We start from the raw sequence: 19695 nt of genomic DNA on the forward strand, positions 1-19695 counted from the left end.
TTAATAAATTCCTGGAGCTTCCTATTACTTTTAAGATCAAATATAAATTCCATTGTTTGACATTTAAAGTTCTTTACAACTTGGAGTCTTCTTATCTTTCCAGTTCTACATATTCCATCACTTCCATGTGCTCTATGGTCCAGCCAGTGGCTTACCTGCTATTCCTATGATAACATTTCACCTATGTGACACTGGATGGGTCCCATTCCTAGAATGCTCTCCCTTCTCACTCCTGCCTCAAAAAACTGTAGGCTTCCTTCAAGATTCACTCAGTTCAAATGACACCTTCTGTAGGAAGTTTTCTTAGTCCCCCAGTTACTAGTGCCTTCTGCTCTAAGGTCACCTTATAACTACATACAGCTTTTATATATCTATTTATGTACAGGTTCTCTTCCAATTAGGCTATAATTCCTTGATGGTAGGGAATCATTTTAACTTTTTTCTTTGTATTTTCAGCATTTAGCACAATTCCTAGCACACAATAAGCACTTAATAAGAGCTTGACTAACTAATGTACAGAAAAGTAGGTCAAAATGAGGATACGAAAAGTTTTAAATACCAAACCAGAGGCACTTGTATTTGATCGTCAGTGCCATAGGGAGCCACTTTAGTTTAGTGAACAAGGAGAGACATAATCAAAATGCTTCAGAAATATCACTTTGGCAGCTGTGGAAGGAAGGAATGAAGAAGGTAGACAAGTGAAGCAAGGAAACTAATTAAAAGGCTAATTCAAAAGTTCAGGTGAAGAAGACCTCAACTAGAATGGTAGCTCTATTAGTAAAGAAAAGGGTGTGGATGCATGAGACAGGAAGATAGTGTGTGTTTGTCCTTCATTGCCAAAGAAGACCATGCCATCAGAGAAATAATGACATGACTTGCACTTGACTTTGTTTTGAGTGAGGGAGGGCTGTGCAGGTCACTAGCCTCATTTCCCCTCCGGAGCCATCTGAATGTAGTGACCAGATATTTATCAGGATGACTGAAGATGAGCCAGGATGAGGCAACTGGGTTAAGTGACTTGCCCAAGGTTACACAGCTAGTGAATGTCAAGTATCTGAGGTGAGATCTGAACTCAGGTCCTCCTGACACCTGCATTGGTGCTCCATCCACTGCACTACCTAATTGCCCAATAGGGAAATAGAATTAAACAAGAATGGAAATTAACTGGCTATGTGGGGTGAGGATCAATTGGAGGAAAATTACAAGTTTGTGAACCTGGGTAATTGGAAGGACAGTGGTTTCAATACTAAGAAGATAGGGAGAGAAGTTTTAGGAGGAAGATAAGTTTTGTTTTGAGTCTTTGAGTTTAATATATTTATAGGATGTCTAGCTGGGAATAATATCTAATAGGTAGCAGGTGATGCAGAAATGGAACTCAGGAAAGGGACCAGGACTAGATCTACAGTTATGGGAGTCACTCATGTAGAGATAACTGAAGCAACAGAAGCTTATGTGGTTACTGAGTGTGGAGAGAACAATTTCTTTTATGTTGACAATACTCTGACAGGTAAGCTACTGAAGAATTTTAATCTTGAATAGCTGTAATGGGGAAACCTTCCTTTTCATTATTTGGCCACACGTTTTTTAAGGCTGCCATTTCTCCTCTATCTTTATCCCTGGCTTTATAAACTTGCCCAGAGGCCTTTTCCAATGAATCCCAAGGATGTCAAATTTACATGAAGCACTCTTCCCAGTCAATAGACTATTCTTTTATTTCACAACAGCAAGGTCCACATAATTTGGGTCTTCTCTATAGGACAGTCTTGGGATATAACCACAACAAAGAAGAGGATGGGAATGATGGTCCAGCAAAGGATACTGAAAAGGAGTGGCCAAGCAAGTAAGAAAAGAACCAAGAGAGAACACAACCACCTCTAGGAGGAGGTGGCTAACAGTCTAAATGTTAAAGAGGTCAAGATGGACAGACACTGAAAAGACCATCAAATATGGCACCTGAACAACACTGGTAACTTTGGAGGGAGTAGTTTTAGATGAGTAATGAGGTCAGAAGCTGAAATGTAAGAGACTGAAAACTGAGAAAATTTTAAGAAAAGATGACAAATATAAAAGACAGTTTTTTTCTAGGATTTTGTCTGCAAAAAGTAGGAGACAGCTTGAGGAGTTGGTAGGGTTAAGGTAGGGTTTTTTTTTAAATGGAGATAATTAGGCAGCAGAAAATAGGTCAGTAGATGGGAGGGGGAGAAAGGACAATTGTAACGGCATACTATTAGAGAAGGGATTAAGCTGAAGGACTGGTTGACTTTTGTGAGGGGAAGAGACCACTTCTTTTTCAGAAAATAAAGTTCAGACATAATTATGGCATGCACTATTTAATTCACATCAACAACCGATATCGCATTTCCAATCAATACTGTCATCTAATTTTAAAATGAGTACTGGAATGCTCACTATAGTAGGATAATTGGTTTATTCCACTTGGTAGTTTAAATTACTTAGTAACTGTTCCTAACAAACAAACATACAAACCACCTAGTTAGGCTGAATCTGTTTAAGTGAGATATATATTTTCAAATATTAAAGAGACTTTATTCTAAAGCAAACACATAATTAATCTTACCTCTAACATTGCACATTAGTTAGGCATGGAATTAAAATTTTATAATGATAATAATATCATTAGAATAACAAGTAAAAATGAAGCTACTAAAAACAATAGAAAATTATTTAATAAGGCCTAAAGGAACAGTTGCTAGATAACTACTGAAGAAGAGCTGTAATGAAATTTTGAACTAAAGATAAGTAACAAAATTCTATAATATTTTTATTATTTAGAAAATAGTAATGGTCATGTAAATGAGTATAAGGTGAATAATTAAAATCAGAATATTCCATTGAATCTACTTTTTGTACACAAGGTAACTCATTATTTTTCTCCTACAATTCAGAAATACAGGTTTTATTTTTAAAGCTGTGATTTATTTGGATATTTTTTACTATTTAGTTATGTTGGAAAACAGAATGAAAATTTACCAAAGTTCAATGAAGCAATTATGTATGAAGGCAATAGAAGGTGAATGCTTTTCTTACTTAATGAATTAGCCAAGGACAGTTGAAGCTGATTTTTGCCATACCATACAAGTAAGATGTTATCAAAAACAAAAGACATTTATACATTTAACTAAAACAAGAAGTTTCTTAAAAAGCAGTACATAACTATTTGAAGAAAGCAAGTCTATATATTTGTTATTTTAATTATATATGTGAAAACTTTCTATTCCTAAAATAAAGGCTATTTGTCGTGTTAGCATGAGAAATTTATGCAACTAAAGCAGTCTTCTTGCTTGTTCAACGACTATAAGAAATAATAATCTTCTTCGCCTTTTTCATTTCTAAACAATTTCTCAGTTTTGAATGAATAAGTCCAAAGGAAGAACACATGATTTTTGTCTCAGTAGAAGTTACTCAAGAAACACACACACATATTTATTAAATGGTCCACCCTAAGCCCTGATCATTTTAATGACTAATACAAAAGGTGATCGTTTGATGCTAAGCTACTGCCAACTGTTTTAAATTTGAATATACAATTACTGAGCACCTGTATGCCTAGCTAGGTGCTGAGAGTGACACAAAGATAATAAAAATATCTTAAATTTCAAGGAATTTATAATCTAGTATGAGAAATTAATTCGTATTTTTTCCTAATAATCTGCACAGGGATATTTTAGATTTCTTTAAATGCCAAGGCCCCTAAGACATTTAAGGATCCTAGAGACTTGACTTTTCATGAACATATCAAATGTGTAAACTACTATACCTTGAGAGTGACTATTTGGTTGTAAATGTCTGACACACGGCACTTTAAAGTATACAGCCACACATGTATTATGTATACATTTTTATACATAGTACATGTATCCATGTTGTAATATCTAAAAACCTATATGAGTCAAACATTTTTAATATAGTCATTTCTTTTAATATTATCTTTTACTGGATTTTAGGTTTGAAATTTTACCTCTTTTGATGTTAATCCAGGCACTAGCCTTGCTACTGTTTCCCAGTTGATAGGCTGAGGTACTCCGATTAGAGAATAAAGGATCATATCCAACACCATTTGGTTATTGCACAGAAAATTATTGTTTTCTGAATATCCACGACTCATCTTTTAGAACTAGGAATAGAGAAGAACATTATTATTTATACATGAAACCTCTAGTTTTCCAATATTTTATAAATAAGGTTAATAGTTTGTTCCTGAGAATTATTTGATAGCAAAATACCTTTTACCTAAACCAAGAGCTCATATTTAATACATAAAGTGAAAATACTGAAACTTAAAACTTTAAAGACTTGTAATTGCACTAATATGGGAATTACCTCTACTGAGACAAACCATAACCCTCCTAAGGCCTAATACTGACAGTTTCGTGAGTTTAAAGAGCTAGCAAAATTCATCACTTGTTGGTAACCAGGTGGTTTTGAGTCTTTCCAAACTTAGCCTAGTAGATAGCTCCTTGGACAACAGTAAGTTTATCACTAAGCCTTAGAAACTGGAAATACAATCTGGAACTGACTTACTCTTGGAAGTATTCACCTTAAAAAAAAAAAAGACTAACATCTCAAATATTGCTGATTTAAATACTGAATAGCATTTCACAGATGGCTGGTCAAAAGTTGCCAAATGATGAGTAACTAGCCAGAGGCTAAGGGCTCAAAAAAAGGTTATATAGGTCAAAAGTAGATGTTTCATCTAATGTTCTAGTTGGAAATAAATGAACATGCTATAAAAGATGTAAAACTCAAAAGTATGAGAACAGAGTATAGTATGACAAATAACACCAAGATAATCTGATAATTCATGATATTCATAATTTTTACTGTGCTACATAATTAGATATAAAAGTTAAGCAGTTTGCCTAAGTAATTATAATTAGTATACTTCTGTATAGCTTATCCAAAATTTTAGCTTTTCTTTTTTGTAAACAACATTCTCTAGCTTTGATAATTTAATAAGTCAAATGTCACAGATACCAGTTTGCCACAATACTATGCCCAAGTTTAACCTGTATCACACAGCACCTCACAACCCTATTAAAAAACAAAGGTCCTAGAATTAACTACTTACTGTCCAATTGTCCTCATATTCATACTTCACACCTTGAACTAGACTTAAGTTTTCCAGTGTTTCTCAAATCCCTGCCCCTTAATTCTTCTTTTTTTTCTTCTCTTCCTACCTTGTGTTTGCTGAACAATAAGTCATACATCTAATTTCTCCCTGTTCCTTATCCCTGGTTTCAGATTCAAAAGGACATGACAGTGGCAAATGAGTCAAAAGATTCTTAGATTGCTTTAAAGTAAAAGCTATCCTTTTGGCTGGCCTATTTTAAAAAGAATTCCTCACTAAGAACTTAGTTCTTTCTTTTCTATCATTGTGAGAATGAGTGTGTAGAATATGGTTAACTGAACTGCTGGAACAAGTATCTCAAGAGGAAAATTTCTGGATCCCAGGGATAGATCATTCATCTCTCCCATCACCCCATAGATAGCAGCTTCTTGGCAAGGCAAAAGCTATGGCAGCAGTGAAGCAACAATAGCTCTTGGAGAGCTGCACGTGCTTGTTTGACATAGCTCTAGAAATACTAGCTATAACAGTAAGTCAGAAATCGATGGTACAACAAAATGGAGACAAAATTGTTTGTATTTGTGGATAATACTGGTTTAATAAGAAAATCCCAAGAGCTGGTGAACAAACTGAGATGATAAATAGCTTAATAAAGTAGGATATTAAAAACTGATAAAAACCAAAGTAATAGATTCAGTGCTGATCAGGGCCATAGAAGCCATCTGGTTGAACATCTTTATTTTGCAAATGAGAAAACTGAGGTTCAGAAAGGTTATAAGGGAAAAATAAGTAAATAACTGGAGAGGTATTCAGTATTCATGGTTTGGCCATGCTAAAACAATAAAAAATTTTAATGAGAGAACCCTAATAGTAACATAAACTGATTTATAATTAGTAAACAGCAACTATCTATTGGGGACACTCCAAGTCACAAAAACAAAACAAAAAACAGTAAGAGCTTAAAATGTCCCCAAGTGATAAGATGTACATCATATTTTGAGAGGAAAATACAGGACATTAAATGCTGACTAAAGAAAGTTTGGAAAGATATCTAACAATAACTAACATTTATATAAACGCTTATTGTGTGTCAGACACCATGCTAAGTGCTTTACTTATTTTATCTCATTTGAGCCTCACAATTACCCTGAGAGACAGGTGCTATTATTATCTTCATTTTATAATTGAGGAAACTGAGGCAAATAGAGATTAAGTGACTTGCCCAAGGTCACACAGCTATTAAGTGCGTGAATTTGAACTCAGGTTTTCCTGACTTCTGGCCAAGCACTCTATCTACTGTATTACCTAGTTGCCTAAGCAAAGGCTTTTATCCCAAGGGCATTCCAAGAAAACTTCCAAGAGGAGAAAAACAGAAAAGATTTACAAAAGTTATTATAACCATTTTCTCCTCCAAGGATGGTAGGATGGTATAACCCAGAGGTGGGGAACCTGAAGCTTAAATCCCTTAATGAAGGGATTTGTGCTATGAAGTTTGGATTCAGAGAAAAGGCTGCACTTGAGGATGCAGAGGACCACATGTGGTCTTGAGGTCACAGGTTCCCCACCTCTGATGTAACCACTATACTTGGATCCTAACATCACAGTTCCCAAGGTGCTTAAAAAGGTAATAGAAATGGCACTGAAGAGAAAACAAACAGGAAAAGCAACTGGATTGGATCAAACATATATGAAATCGCTATGTGATGGGGGTGGGGTACAATTTTGAGGGCACTCAGGAACTTAAATGTTAACTAAAAAACAGGAAAATACTAAAGACTTAGGAAAAAGTCTTAGGCCTTACCGATTTCTCCCCAAAAAGAGAAACAAGAGTATATCAGCATCTACCTACCTATGTTTACTTTCCCTCTACACAAAATCTTCATGAGGAACACCTATACCCAAATTGAGGACAACCCCGATGAAGGTACTAGCAGGGAACAAGAAGGCTTTTGCAAATTATATTCAGTAAAGGACATCTTTGCTACCTCACAACTGTCTGAAAAATGTAGCCAATGTAAGATCCTGCTATGATTATTGTTTGTTAATTATGAAAATGCATTCAATTTAGTACAAATGTTGCTTTACTGTCTTTTTTACAACACTGTGTCTTGTATTTATATATCAAGATCATTCGAGATTTCTTGGAAGATATAATAGAAATAAACCTGTTAAATGACCTAATAATCAGGGGAGCAATAAAATAGGGAGATGTATGCTCACCCAAAGGTTCACTCCTGGATGGTGAAGTATTCAAGGTTCTCCTATTTGCAGATGACAAAGGGTTGACTGCATTATTCTATAAGATACTGTATAGTTTCCTGGAAGATTTCTTTTCCCCACTTAAGTTTCTATAATTCTACGTGTATTGATTAAATTTATGCAAAAGCTTTATAATTCTATATATTTGAAGGAGTCTGGTTTGCCCATCCACAGAGGAAAGACCAAATGAATAAAAAAAAATTACTGTTGTCTAGATTTCAACATGTATCTGAACGGACACCCTACAGAGCTTCTCCATCTGGGACTGGAAGTAGAGATGGGAAATGAAATGAACCCAGAACTGGAAAGCAGGAAGAGTTAAAGTTAGTTGGATCACTTTTGTGAAATTGCAAGGTACTTTTACTGACTCTAAGCTTCCATAACAATGAAGGTCCATCTTTTCAATACAAACATTTTACGAATCTTGATGTATGGCAGCAAGCCCTCAGATAATACTAACTGTAAAGAACCAAAAAAATACATCACACAGAGGGTAATGGAAAGGTGAATTGTGAGCAGGCTGCAATATGCAAACAACAGAGAGTACCTCACAACAGTAAAGAATGTCATGAAAGAACAGCAGGACAGAAAGATAGAAAAGATTTACATATATTATCTCATTTGATCCTCACAATAATCCTGAGAGGTAGGTGCTGTTATTATCCTCATTTCATAGTTGAGGAAACTGAAGCAAACAGAGGTTAAGTGATGGCCCAAGGTCTGTTCAAACAGAAAATATGACATGGCTGGCCATATTCTCAGAGCAAGGAAGAGAAGGGGAAGGGGAGATGGGGAAAGTGTCCACTAGTATCACTTTTAATGCTAGGAGAAAGTAAGGAAGGCCTCCAGCAACTTAGGAGGAGTTCCTGTAGCAAAGTTTTGGGAAGACACGGCTAGGTTACAATTTGCATCATTGAAGATAGTCTTGAATCAATGAGATCCAAGATTCATTTGGAAAAGAGAATGCGTGGCATCACTTCAATTAACAATCACTGTATGAAACTAGACATGGTAACAAAAATTTATTTAAGGAATTAAAAGGCATGGTACACTAGAGAAATAATGAAAAAGGACTATGCTAGAAAAAAGGTACTCAAATCTATTTGGTATTGGTTAAATAATAGAAGGGCAGCTTGGTGGTGCAATGGATAGAGGATTGGGTCTAGAGTCAAAAAGACTCATCTTCATGAGTTTAAATCTGGCCTCAGATACTTACTAGCTCTGTGACTCTGGGCAAGTTTCTTCACCCTATGTGCCTCAGTTTCTTCATCTTTAAAATGAGCTGGAGAAGGAAATGGTAAACTACTCCAGTATCTCTGTCAAGAAAACCTCAAATAGGCTCATAAAGAGTCAGATACAACTGAAAAATGAGTAACAACAAAGTAACAGGAAAGTAGGTCAGTGGAACAGACTAGATAAACAAGAACGAACAAGCATTTGTTAGAATCAGAAGCAATCCAAGACAGTTGACCCAGTGTTTGATAAACCTAAGAACATAAATTACTTGGGGAAAGACTCCCTATTTGGCAAGAACTTCTGGGAAAACTTTCAGTCTAGCAATTATACCTAAAGCACAATACAAATTCCAAATGAATACTTGACTTGAATGTAAAAAGGTCATGTCATAGAAAGTTCAAAACTGTACTTTGTAAATACAGTTAGAGGAAAGATTAATTTCTTTATTTTTAATCCTTGCTCCACTAATTTGTTTATAATATCAGTCTTCATACCTAGATCGTGTACTATTTGGAATTTATTTTTGTGTAGGGTGTCAGGCATTGGTCTATGCCTAGTTTCTGCCATACTGTTATCCAGTTTTCCCAGCAAATTTTGTTGAACACTGAGTTCTTACCCCAGAAGCTGGGATCCATAAGTTTATCAAACAGTAGATTGCTATATTCACTGCTTACTGTGTCTTGAGTACCTAGCATATTCCACTTGTCTACCCTTCTGTTTCTTAGCCAGTACCAAGTGGTTTTGATAATTGCTGCTTTATAATACAATCTGAGATCTGGTAGAGCTAGGCCACCTTCCTTAGCATTTCTTCCCTTGATATTCTGGACCTTTAGTTCTTCTAGATGAATTCTGATGTTATTTTTTCTAGCTCTACAAAATAATTCTCTTATAGTTTGATTCGTATGGTACTGAATAAGTAAATTAATTTAGGTAGGATTGTCATTTTTTTAATATTGGTTCAGCCTACCCATGAGCAACTGTTTTTCCACTTACTTAGATCTGACTTTATTTGTGCGAAAAGTGCTTTGTAATTGTGTTCATATAGTCCCTAGATTTGTTTTGGCAGGTAGACTCTCAAATATTTTATAGTGTCTATCATAGCTTTAAATGGGATTTCTCTTTCTATCTCTTGCTGTTGGGCTTTGTTAGTAATATATAGAAATGCAGAAGATTTGTGTGGGTTTATTTTGTAACCTACAACTTTGCAAAAGTTGCTTATTATTTCAAGTAGTTTTTTAATTGATTCTCTGGAATTCTCTAAGCATATCATCATATCATCTGCAAAAAGTGATAACTTAGTTCTTTATTTTTAAGTACTGAATTTTTACTTATGTGTGTTAGTCACACTGCTATTGAAGCAGTCATGTTTAAATAATAGTAACATTTCATTTGAAATTCTATTTAACTTCACATCCTCCAACTTTTTAGTTGTGTTGGGCAGTGGATAGACCATCAGGCCTGAAGTCTGGAAGACCTGAGTTCAAAACTGGCCTCAGACTTTTACTAGCTGAATGACCTGGGCAAGTTATTTAACCTCTGTTTGACTCAGCTTCTTTTGTAAAATAGGGATAATGCACCTACCTCTCCAAGGGTTCTTGTGAGGCTCAAATGAGATGATTGTGAAATGCTCAGCACAGTGTCTGGCACATAGCAGGTGCTACGTAAATGTTAGTTATCATCATCATCATCATCATTATTTTAATATTACCTTCAGGTATCACATCCTGCTCCTCATTTCCATCAGAGGGAGAATTCTTGATCACACAAGGCAAAAAAAAATTAAATTTTTTTTCTCCAGCAAGTTGTTTAATTCCCTAACAATGTGAACTCTCAAATTTTCCCTTTTATCTTTTTGTCAGATTTGTCTAAAAGTGAGTGACATTAAAGTGTCCTGTTGTTATTATATTATTGTCTTTGTCTTCTCATAATTCAGTTAATATTTTCATTATAAATGTAAATACTAAGGCATTTGGAAAACATTTAATATTGATATTGGTTTGCTGCTCCTGGTTGCTTTCAGCATAAGGTCATTTCCTTGTTTAGTTTTATTTATATTATGAATTTATTTTTGCTTTGTCTGATAAATTTAGTTTCAGTCCCTAATTGTCATTCTGTGTATGTCTCTGTTTTTTAAGAATATTTCTTGTAAGCTACAGATTGCAAAGTTTTGCTTTCTTATCCAATCCATCATTCTCTTTTGATTTGCTGTATAATCCATTCACATTCAAAACCATGAGAGGTTTATGTCTTCCTTCATTTGTCTTTAATACATGCCCCCACCCCCAAATTAGGAGTCATTTTCCTCCTCTTTAAAGACTGCATTTTGTCTCTTCAGTTGTGTTTGATTAATCTACTTTAAGGTAACTCTTTCCCCATAGGTTCTCTTCTCATTCTGAAGCCATTCCCCCTCCCCATTTGTCAACTCTTTCCCTAGTTTTAGAGTTTTATTTAAACTTAGCAATTCCTTTTCTTTCCTTTCTTCCTCTTATCTAGTTATCTAATTCTTCCTGTTTTTTTTTTTCCATCAAGTAATTAAACAAAATCCCCCTTTCTCCATTTAAGGTTTTTTCCCACTTTTTGCATCTTTTTCTATTTTTAATCTTTAATAGTATTTTTTCCAATTATATGTAAAGACAATTTTAACATTCATTTTTAATAAAATTTTGAGTTACAAATTATCCCCTGCCCTACCTTCCCCGCACCTTAAGAAATAAGTGCAATCATGTAAAACCTATTTCCATATTAGTTATGTTGTGAAAGAAGAAACATTTTTGCATCTTTTTCTAAAGATAATTTCTTTACCTCATTCTCTTCATTAATTAATTACCTCATTCTCTTCATTAAATAGAATTTGTTTATTCTAAATTCTTATTTTTTGATTCATGGTCTTTAAGCTTAATTTATTTCTGGCCTCTGTGTTCCTTATGAATTTAAATCTTCTCAGGTCTCCATTTTGCATTCCCCCTTTTAAATTGTCTATGCTATTGTGCTGTAGATCTTGCTCCCTTCCCCCTTTTCTGTTGTATTTCATTCTTTTCCTGTGCTCTTGATTATGCAATACATTTTGATCCTCTTGTCCTTTTCATGATCATTTTTCTTTCCTGTTTCCCATGAAATCAACTCTCTGGATCTATGCTCTTCCACACTTTTGGCCACTGCTTGGCCCTAGAACTCTGGCAACAATTTCAATAAAATAAAATTATAAAGCTTTTTACATAAACAGTCAGTCCAAACAGAATAAGAGAAACTTAAATGGGAAAAATTTTGCTTTCAATATAAGTGATAAGAATATGATAAACTAAAACATAAAAAGGAATTGAGACCAAGAGCTATTTCTAAGTAGACAGTCAAAGGATAGGAACAATTTTCAAAAGAACTGTAAACTATGACTATATAAATATATGCTCCAAATCACCAATATGAGAAAATAAAATTTTAAAAATTGAGATTTTGTGTCACACTCTGAGAACTGGCAAAGATGCCCTGCCCCACAAAAGGTATCAATAAGCAGCCTTTTTCAAAAGTCTACTTAATAAGTATCCTTTCTTTCTTTATCTTTTTGAGACTGGTGGTGCTGGATCTAAGAGGATGCAGTTTGGTAATATTTGGGACATAGTTCCAAAGAGCTTTCCATAATGGTCATATCAATTCACAGCTCCACCAACATGGATACTCTGGTTTTCCTGAAGCCTCTGCAACTTTAGTCATTTTCCATTTTTGTCCAGTTTTTCAGTCTGACGGATGTAAGGTAGAACCTTAGAATTGCCTTAATTTGCATTTCTTTAATACTTTGTGATTTAGAAAATTTTTTTCATTTGCCTTTAAATAGCTTGGACTCTTGAGAACTGCCTGTTTATATGTTGTTCACATACTGATCATTTGGAAAATTCCTTTAATTCTTATAAAGCTGAATAGGATTTATATACTTCCTAACAGAAATCTCTATATATTGAAATTAAAGTTATACTAACATAACTGATATTTGAAACGTAAGGTAACTTACGTTTGAAACGTGCTGTTGTATGTATCACCTATTCATTCAAGTTCACATAATTATCATTTTAGAACAGGAATGGACTTCTGAAGTTTTTTAGTGCATTTTACAGATGAGGAAACTGAGATTGTGTAGTTAGGTGATTGGCCCAAGATCACACAGGTAGTAAATTGGTACAGCCAGAATTCATACTCAGATTCTCAAAATTCACCTGTTTTTAATCTACCATGTTACTTCTTAGCCCTTAAATAAAAGATACGCCCAACAACCATCTGGTACTAAATTTGAGTCCTATACAATAATAACATTAAAAACTGTAAGTGGTCTACTTACAAATTATTCTAAAATCTTCTTGTGACAGGACAAAACTGCTATCAGACCCTGACTGATTCTGAGGCAGACAGCTTCCTGGTCATCTGAGAGCATAAAAAGTCCTGGTCATTTGGAGTCTAGGCCTCTCAGCCTTGATGGGTCTGAGCAATTAGGTGGCTCAGTGGAGAGAGTGCACTGGGTCTGAAATCAAAAAGATTTAAATTCAAATCTGGCCTCTGACACTAACTGTGTAACCCTGGGCAAGTCACTTAATTTGTGTGCCTCAATTTCCTCATCTGTAAAATGGGATAACAGCATCTACCTCTCAGGGTTGTTGTGAGGATCAAATAATAATTGTGAAGCACTCAGCATGGTGCCTGGCACACAGTAAGCACTAGATAAATTCTTATTCCCTTATACCCCTCCTGGGTGTCTAAGACCATGGGGTTACCATACTCTGATGACCTATACTGACCAGATGCTTTTCAGATGGAGACAAGGTGGAGAGGAACTATCTGGAAAAGCTAAGTGCTACCATGTTCTTGTTTTATTAAAAGCTCCTCTGTTAAACAGTGCCTCATTTCATCTTAACATCAAACCTGAACTAAGAGACATTACAGGTGTTAAAGTTCTTCTATCTAAAAGTCCCCAAGAATGCATTTAATTATGTCCAACAATTAATGAACAGGCAAGAATCAGGACTAGAGGAAAGAATAATCAAAATATATGTTTTAACCTTCTTATGTAAATACATAAAAGGAAAAAACAAGGAGTTCCTATACCAATGCAAACAAGGCCCCATCTTCATCCCTATGAATCCTTGACTTCTTAGTAAAGATACATGTGCTGCACTGGTAATTTTCAAATTAATGAGATTCAAGAATGGAAATACAATGGATAGCCTGAGATGAAATAATACCTCTAATAAGTAATCTAAAAACCAAGCAATTCAAACTTTACTCCATTATCAACTACGTTTATTTTATGTTTCTTTCAATCCTAAATTACCACAAGATGATGCAAAGGGAGGCCGTCATCATGCTGATGTCATGGTCCTCTTGGAGAACCAAGGACAAACACAACCACCACAAGATCCTCAAGCCAATTTAACACATTTAACACATCTGTGCCAAGTAACCCTGGCTATGAGGATTCAAATACAATTAATTAAAGAGTTCCTACTTTTAAAGAGCTTACATTCTAAGGGGGAGTCAAGTATATGCATGAATATATAAAGTAAATCTACAGAGAACATATACAAATAAATACAAAGTAGTTTAGCAGAAAGCAGTTTGAGAGGTAGGGCACTAGCAATGAGGGGAGGAGGAGAGGTTTCATGCAGAACAGAAATGAATTAGTATTATAACTATTTAATAGCCTTGCATATGTAGTAGTAGGTAATTAAAAAATAACAGAATATATATTTCTTTTGGTGACTTGGAAACAAACATGGCAATCTCAAAACAGAAGTGAACACCACACCTATACAGTCTTGGCTATACAGCTTCATCTTTCCATGAAGACAGATGAATTCCCACTTAGCTCTAATAATAGATATAAGGGCTTTGGACCAAAGAGGTTGGCTGCATTTGAAAAGATTTTAGGAGACCCACGTTTCATATGATACATTTCTAGTGCAGAAAAAACCTGGAAAACGGGTTATTTTCAGTCCGTAATGCAGGTTTGAGGTGATCTTGGAGAACCTCAAGAAAAATTTATTTAGGATGCTAGGGATTCACTAGAGTTAAAATGGACCCTTTGGGACCAAAGCACAAAGCAAAAACCCAACGGTAACTTTTGCCAAAGGGGGTGGAGGGGCGCGTGGGAGAGCGGGATGGGAGTTTGAGGGTACACTCAACAAACACCAAGCGTCCCACGGTCGGAGGTAGAAGACCTGCAGGAGGAGGCTGGACACAGACAATCACGGTGAGCGCTAAGGGGGATCTGCCAGCACCAGGAGTCTCTTTGGGTGAGGTCTGCATCCACTCCGCTGCCACCCGGGGTCTGGAGGAATCTCAGATGCACAGTAGAGAGCACCTGGGGACCACTCTTGCTAAGATAAAAGGATGAACTGCGCCTTCGCTCTTCTTCGGTCTCTCTCGGATTTTTTAAGGTGGAAAGCCCGCACGGCACTCAGAGCCTTGAAAGCCCTGCTGGGGATACATTGTGACTCTTTAGGAAGACTGTTCAGAGCGCAGGGGATGCTCAGCGAGGAACGCGTCACCCACACGCGCGTCCGACGCTAGGAACACCGGCTGACGGACACTTGAACCGCGGCCCTTACGTCTCCCTTACAGACCCACTGCGCGGAACCCTAACCCAGCCTGCTTCCTCCGCAGCTGACACCGTCCACCAAGACCCCCCCGCAGGCCTCGGACCACCCAAGGACTCCAAGGTGACCCTCGCACAAAGTCAATCAGCTTCACGGAGGACCCAGGTCCCCCGCGGGCCGTTCGGGAGCTCCCCGGCAGGACAAGGGGCAAGCCCGCAGGTCCGTGGGCAGCTCGGCCCCACCCGGCAGGGTCCAAGCCCTGGTCCTCCGTCCTCCGGCAGAGAGCTGGCCGGGCAGGAGGAGGGGGGTGGGAGGCCGCGCACCGGCACCCCGAAGGGAGGTGAAGTCACCCTCCCCAGGGCGGGCACCGGCTCCTCCGCAGTCCAGCGCCTCCTAACCCTCCTCCAGCCCCCCACCCCCACGGCGGCCGGCCCGCGCCCCGGAGGGCATCACCCCCAGGGCCGAGGGCGGGGCCGAGGACAAAAGGGGCGGCCCCCTGGGGACGCCGGAGCCGGTTACCTCGGACGCCGATCGTCCGTCTGCAGCAGGAGGCGGCCAAAGGCGTCCCTCAGCCGGGGACCAGCGTCCTCAGGAAGGCCGCGGAGCCCGTCGCCGGCGAGAAGAACGGAGTCGAGCGGGGCGCGGGCGCGCCGATGAAGGACCCGGATTCCTTGGCCCCGGATGGGGGTCGAGGGGCGGGAACCGGCCCGGAGTGCGTGACGGCCTCGCCGCCGCCGCCGGCTCTCTCACTCACCTGCCCGGGGCCGGCCTCGCCGCCGCCTTCGCGCCTCCGTCACCTGCTGCTGCCCCGGCGCCCCGCACACGCGCCATGAAGCTCCCGGCCCCCCAGCCCGCGGCTCGCAGCGCCCCTAGCCCAAAGCAGAAGCCGGCGGCCGGCCCCACTGGAAGAGCGCGGAGCGAAGGTGGGACCGAGGAACTAGGCCGAACACAGCCTCGCCAATCGCAGGCTAGAGGAGCAACAGGCGGACCAATAGGCGAGGCGCCCCTCGGAGGGAGGGAGGGAGTGGGACGCGTCGGGGTCCATGCAGCTGCCTCGCCTCTCCCTTCCCCGGGCGGGGTTACTTCCCTCCCAGTCCTCCTCTCCTCCCCCTCCCGCTCCCGTCCACGCCCGGCTTGTCGCACTGCAGTTTCCCCCGCCCTCCCAGCGTCTCGTCTCCTAGCAACCAACTCCAGCAGGAAGGGCTGGGGCAACTAGCTCTAGGCCCAAAAGGGGAAGCAGTCTGGGGTTTAGAGGTGAGAAACTGGGAAAATAGGGAGGAAAAACAGTCCAGAAGGTCACATGATAAAACTGGAATATATGTTGCTGTAGAAGCAGTAATTAACATTTTAATTACGCTTTAGGTGGAATGGGAAGCCCCTCACTCCCCATCGAGCCGAGTCGTTCTGTCTTACCACAGCACCTATAAAACCATCACTTGAGTTTTTAGTTGAAACTTGTTTTTGAATCTCCAGCACCTGGCTCTAGCACAATGTCTGGCACGTAGCAGTGTACTCGATGATCACTGAATCTGTGAAAGTGTGTGGGGTGCTGAAGATCTTTGAGGTTACCCTCTAAATCTAAAATCCTAGGAGCCATTTAAGTTCATTTATCTTAAGCATTGTCCTCTTCTAAACAATTTTTTAAAATGCCAATATCCTTACAAGTGTTTACAAAGGATATCTTTCCAGTATCTTTCCAGTCCTGAAAACTATTACTAATTTACCTTGTTGCTAATATTTTCAGGTAAATTGAAATTATCAAATGGCTTTCTTCCTTAGCAGCAGGATCCTGAAAGTTTGAAAAAGGGAAACAACTGAGAGTTAAGGGATCTGAGACAGAATAGTAACCGTGGTTTGACACTAGGTACCTTTGGGTAATAGGGGCAGCAATGTTCAGAACTAGATAGTTTCCCAAGGTCTTTGCCTTTATAAAAAGTACTGTGTTTATACCTCGCAGAAGTATTGTATGGTTAGAGACCCTTTATTATTTGTTATTTTTTTTATAAGGCTGTAACTCTAGATATGAATCTCATGGGATATTCAGTCTAACCCCCTGATGAGATTAGGAAATTCTGACCCAGGGAGGTTAAGAAACCTCTCCTTCTGTGGTTTCCAGTATCACTTGGTAAATAGATTGCCCCATGGAAATTTTCCTCTTCTTAAAGTTTAGAATTTACAGTTTCCTGTGTATCAATTCAATCTAGGTCCTGTTATCTTACAAAGTAAAGACATTAATTTATTTAATATATCATCTAAAAAGAACCATTCCTAGTTCATTAGAAAATGTACTAAATACTATGATAAAAATTTTGAAAATACACAAATTTTAAGAATCTCAAAATCTAACTTACAAAATAAATTGAGCTGTAGATAATATTTCTGCTTTATTAGCAAAATGATAAAATGTATCACAGGCAAAAGTGGAAAGATTAGCATTATGTTTATGACCATGGTCCTTATGAAAAAGGATTTCCTATTTACAATAATTACAATATTTACAATATTTAATATTTTTTCAGTGCCATTTGAAAATTATTTTATTAGCTAAACTAAAGGGATTATAATAAAGTGAAGTTCCATTACTTTTGCACAACATTCTCAAGTTCCTCTTTAGACTTATTTTTTCCAAGCTTCATTATTTCCCTTTTCATAGGAAGTATTTTTGTTCCTTCAGTGAATAAAGAGCTGCACTCATCACACCTGATGCAGTCTGTAGTTCAGTAAAACATTAGCTATCCTTTTACCATGATGTGACAAGAACCATGGCAACAATGCTACAAAAGCCACAGTATGCCAGTAGTACCTACCTTCAATCAACTTTGAAAAAATCCTAGTTTGTATAGTGTTAAGAATTTTACAAAGAAAGATAACTCCTTTGGAAAAGAATTGTTGACAGAGAAAGAAATCAATTTCATTTATTAATTTTATTTTGGATTTTTGTGGTTGTTCAGTCATTTTCAGTCCTGACTCTTCGTGACACCATTTGAGGTTTTCTTGGCAAAGATACTGGAGTGGTTTGCCATTTCCTTCTCCAGCTTATTTTACAGATGAGGAAACTAAGGCAAACAGGGTTACTTGACTTGCCTAGGGTTGCATAGCTAGTAAATGTCTGAGGCCAGATTTTAACTCAGGAAGAGGAGTCTTCCTAATTCCAGGTTCAGCACTTTCTTCACTGTGGCACCCACCCGCCCAGTTCTGGATATTTAGCCTAAAGCAACGTATCATTCATTTTCATGTCATTCACTGCCTGCTCAAATACTATTATTAGTGGCTCCCTACTGCTAGTAGGGTAAATTCAAATTCCTTACCCTGGTATTCAAGGTCTTTCATGATTCAGCTTTCATTTTATATCTCACTATGGGTGATGTCTTTGTTTTTTAATATCCCATTAACTGTCTTAAGAAGATTCTGAGGATCACCTGGCAGGATAAGGTACCAGACACACGGACTATCTGTGCCCAACCTGTGGTAGAGCATTCCATGCTCATATTGGTCTGATAAGCCACAGTCAGACACACTGAAATTTCACTTTACGATGGTGATGTCATTTTGGTCCTCTTCAAAGACAAAAGGACAGCAACCAACAACCAACTATATCCCACTGTAGCCCAATACAAATTCTTTCCTCCAGCCAAAGAAGTCAATTCACTGTGACCTCACAGCTTTGCTCCTGCATTACCCTCTGTGTACCTGGAATCATCTTTCCTTTTCATTATTTAAATCAGACATTCTTCAGGGCCTCAATTCCCACTTCCTGTGTGAAACTTTCTTAACTTTTCCAGCTTGGTGACTCCTCTCCCCTAACTTCAAGAACACTCATTGCCATTTGAGAAGCTGCCATGAAGGTTCAGAACAGATCATTCTGAACTTAGATCATTCTATGTGAACTTGTTAAAACTCCAACTGGTATCCTAGTATGACAGCAGGCCAAATGCTTAGCATGCATCTCAGTCCTTCATGGAAGTGGTGGTGTCAAATTTCATGTTAGGGAATGATTTTTCCTACAGGCCTGAAGACCCCCTTGCCCCAAAGTGCTTTTGCAACATAGTACCTTTCTTCACCTTATACTGTTAGTCCTTGTTATGCCCAAAGAGGAAGAGATAGCATACTTGCATTTTATCCACCATGATTCATGTTCTTCTGTTCCATTCTTTTTATTTCCACAGAGTTCTGATATATCTTTTATTCTTTATAAGTAACTTTCCTAAAGAAATTTCATTTCTATACACAGTTGCATCTTTAGCAAAGACTCTTGGTGATGAATATTGAAAGAGAACTAAAATCATATACCCTTCAGAAAGTTGATTGCTAGGAACCACTGAAAAGCTACAGACCATTTAATTAAATGATTTCAACATGGTTTATTATTAAAGTACAATAAGCAATATCTTAGTTAACGTATTTCCTTTAAATCAAACTATTTACAATCTCTAGCCCCCAGCAAAGAAGTTTTACTATATTTGAAACTTAAAAACATATTGACTACTTGGTTTGAATAGTAAATATGTGGTCACTAACACTAAGAATTTAACTTCA

General features: G+C 38.0%; 1 protein-coding gene across 3 annotated transcripts in view; it reads right to left on the reverse strand.

Annotated features, from left to right (window-relative positions):
- Positions 1-16027, reverse strand: part of SANBR (SANT and BTB domain regulator of CSR) — a 77271-nt gene extending 61244 nt beyond the window's left edge. Inside the window, exons 1-2 of one of the 3 annotated variants that reach the window (XM_072635477.1) lie at positions 15914-16027; positions 3980-4135 (exon numbers count right to left, since the gene is read on the reverse strand). In XM_072635477.1, the coding sequence (XP_072491578.1) occupies positions 3980-4126 (147 nt within the window). In that variant the 5' untranslated portion in view covers positions 4127-4135; positions 15914-16027. Of the gene's footprint in view, positions 1-3979; positions 4136-12908; positions 13033-15678; positions 15816-15913 lie in introns of those variants that run through there. The other 2 variants (XM_072635476.1, XM_072635478.1) reach the window with 2 other exon arrangements.
- Between the last annotated feature and the right edge of the window lie 3668 nt (positions 16028-19695).

The sequence above is a fragment of the Notamacropus eugenii genome, chromosome 1, assembly GCF_028372415.1.
Source record: "Notamacropus eugenii isolate mMacEug1 chromosome 1, mMacEug1.pri_v2, whole genome shotgun sequence".
Classification (NCBI taxonomy): Eukaryota; Metazoa; Chordata; class Mammalia; order Diprotodontia; family Macropodidae; genus Notamacropus; species Notamacropus eugenii.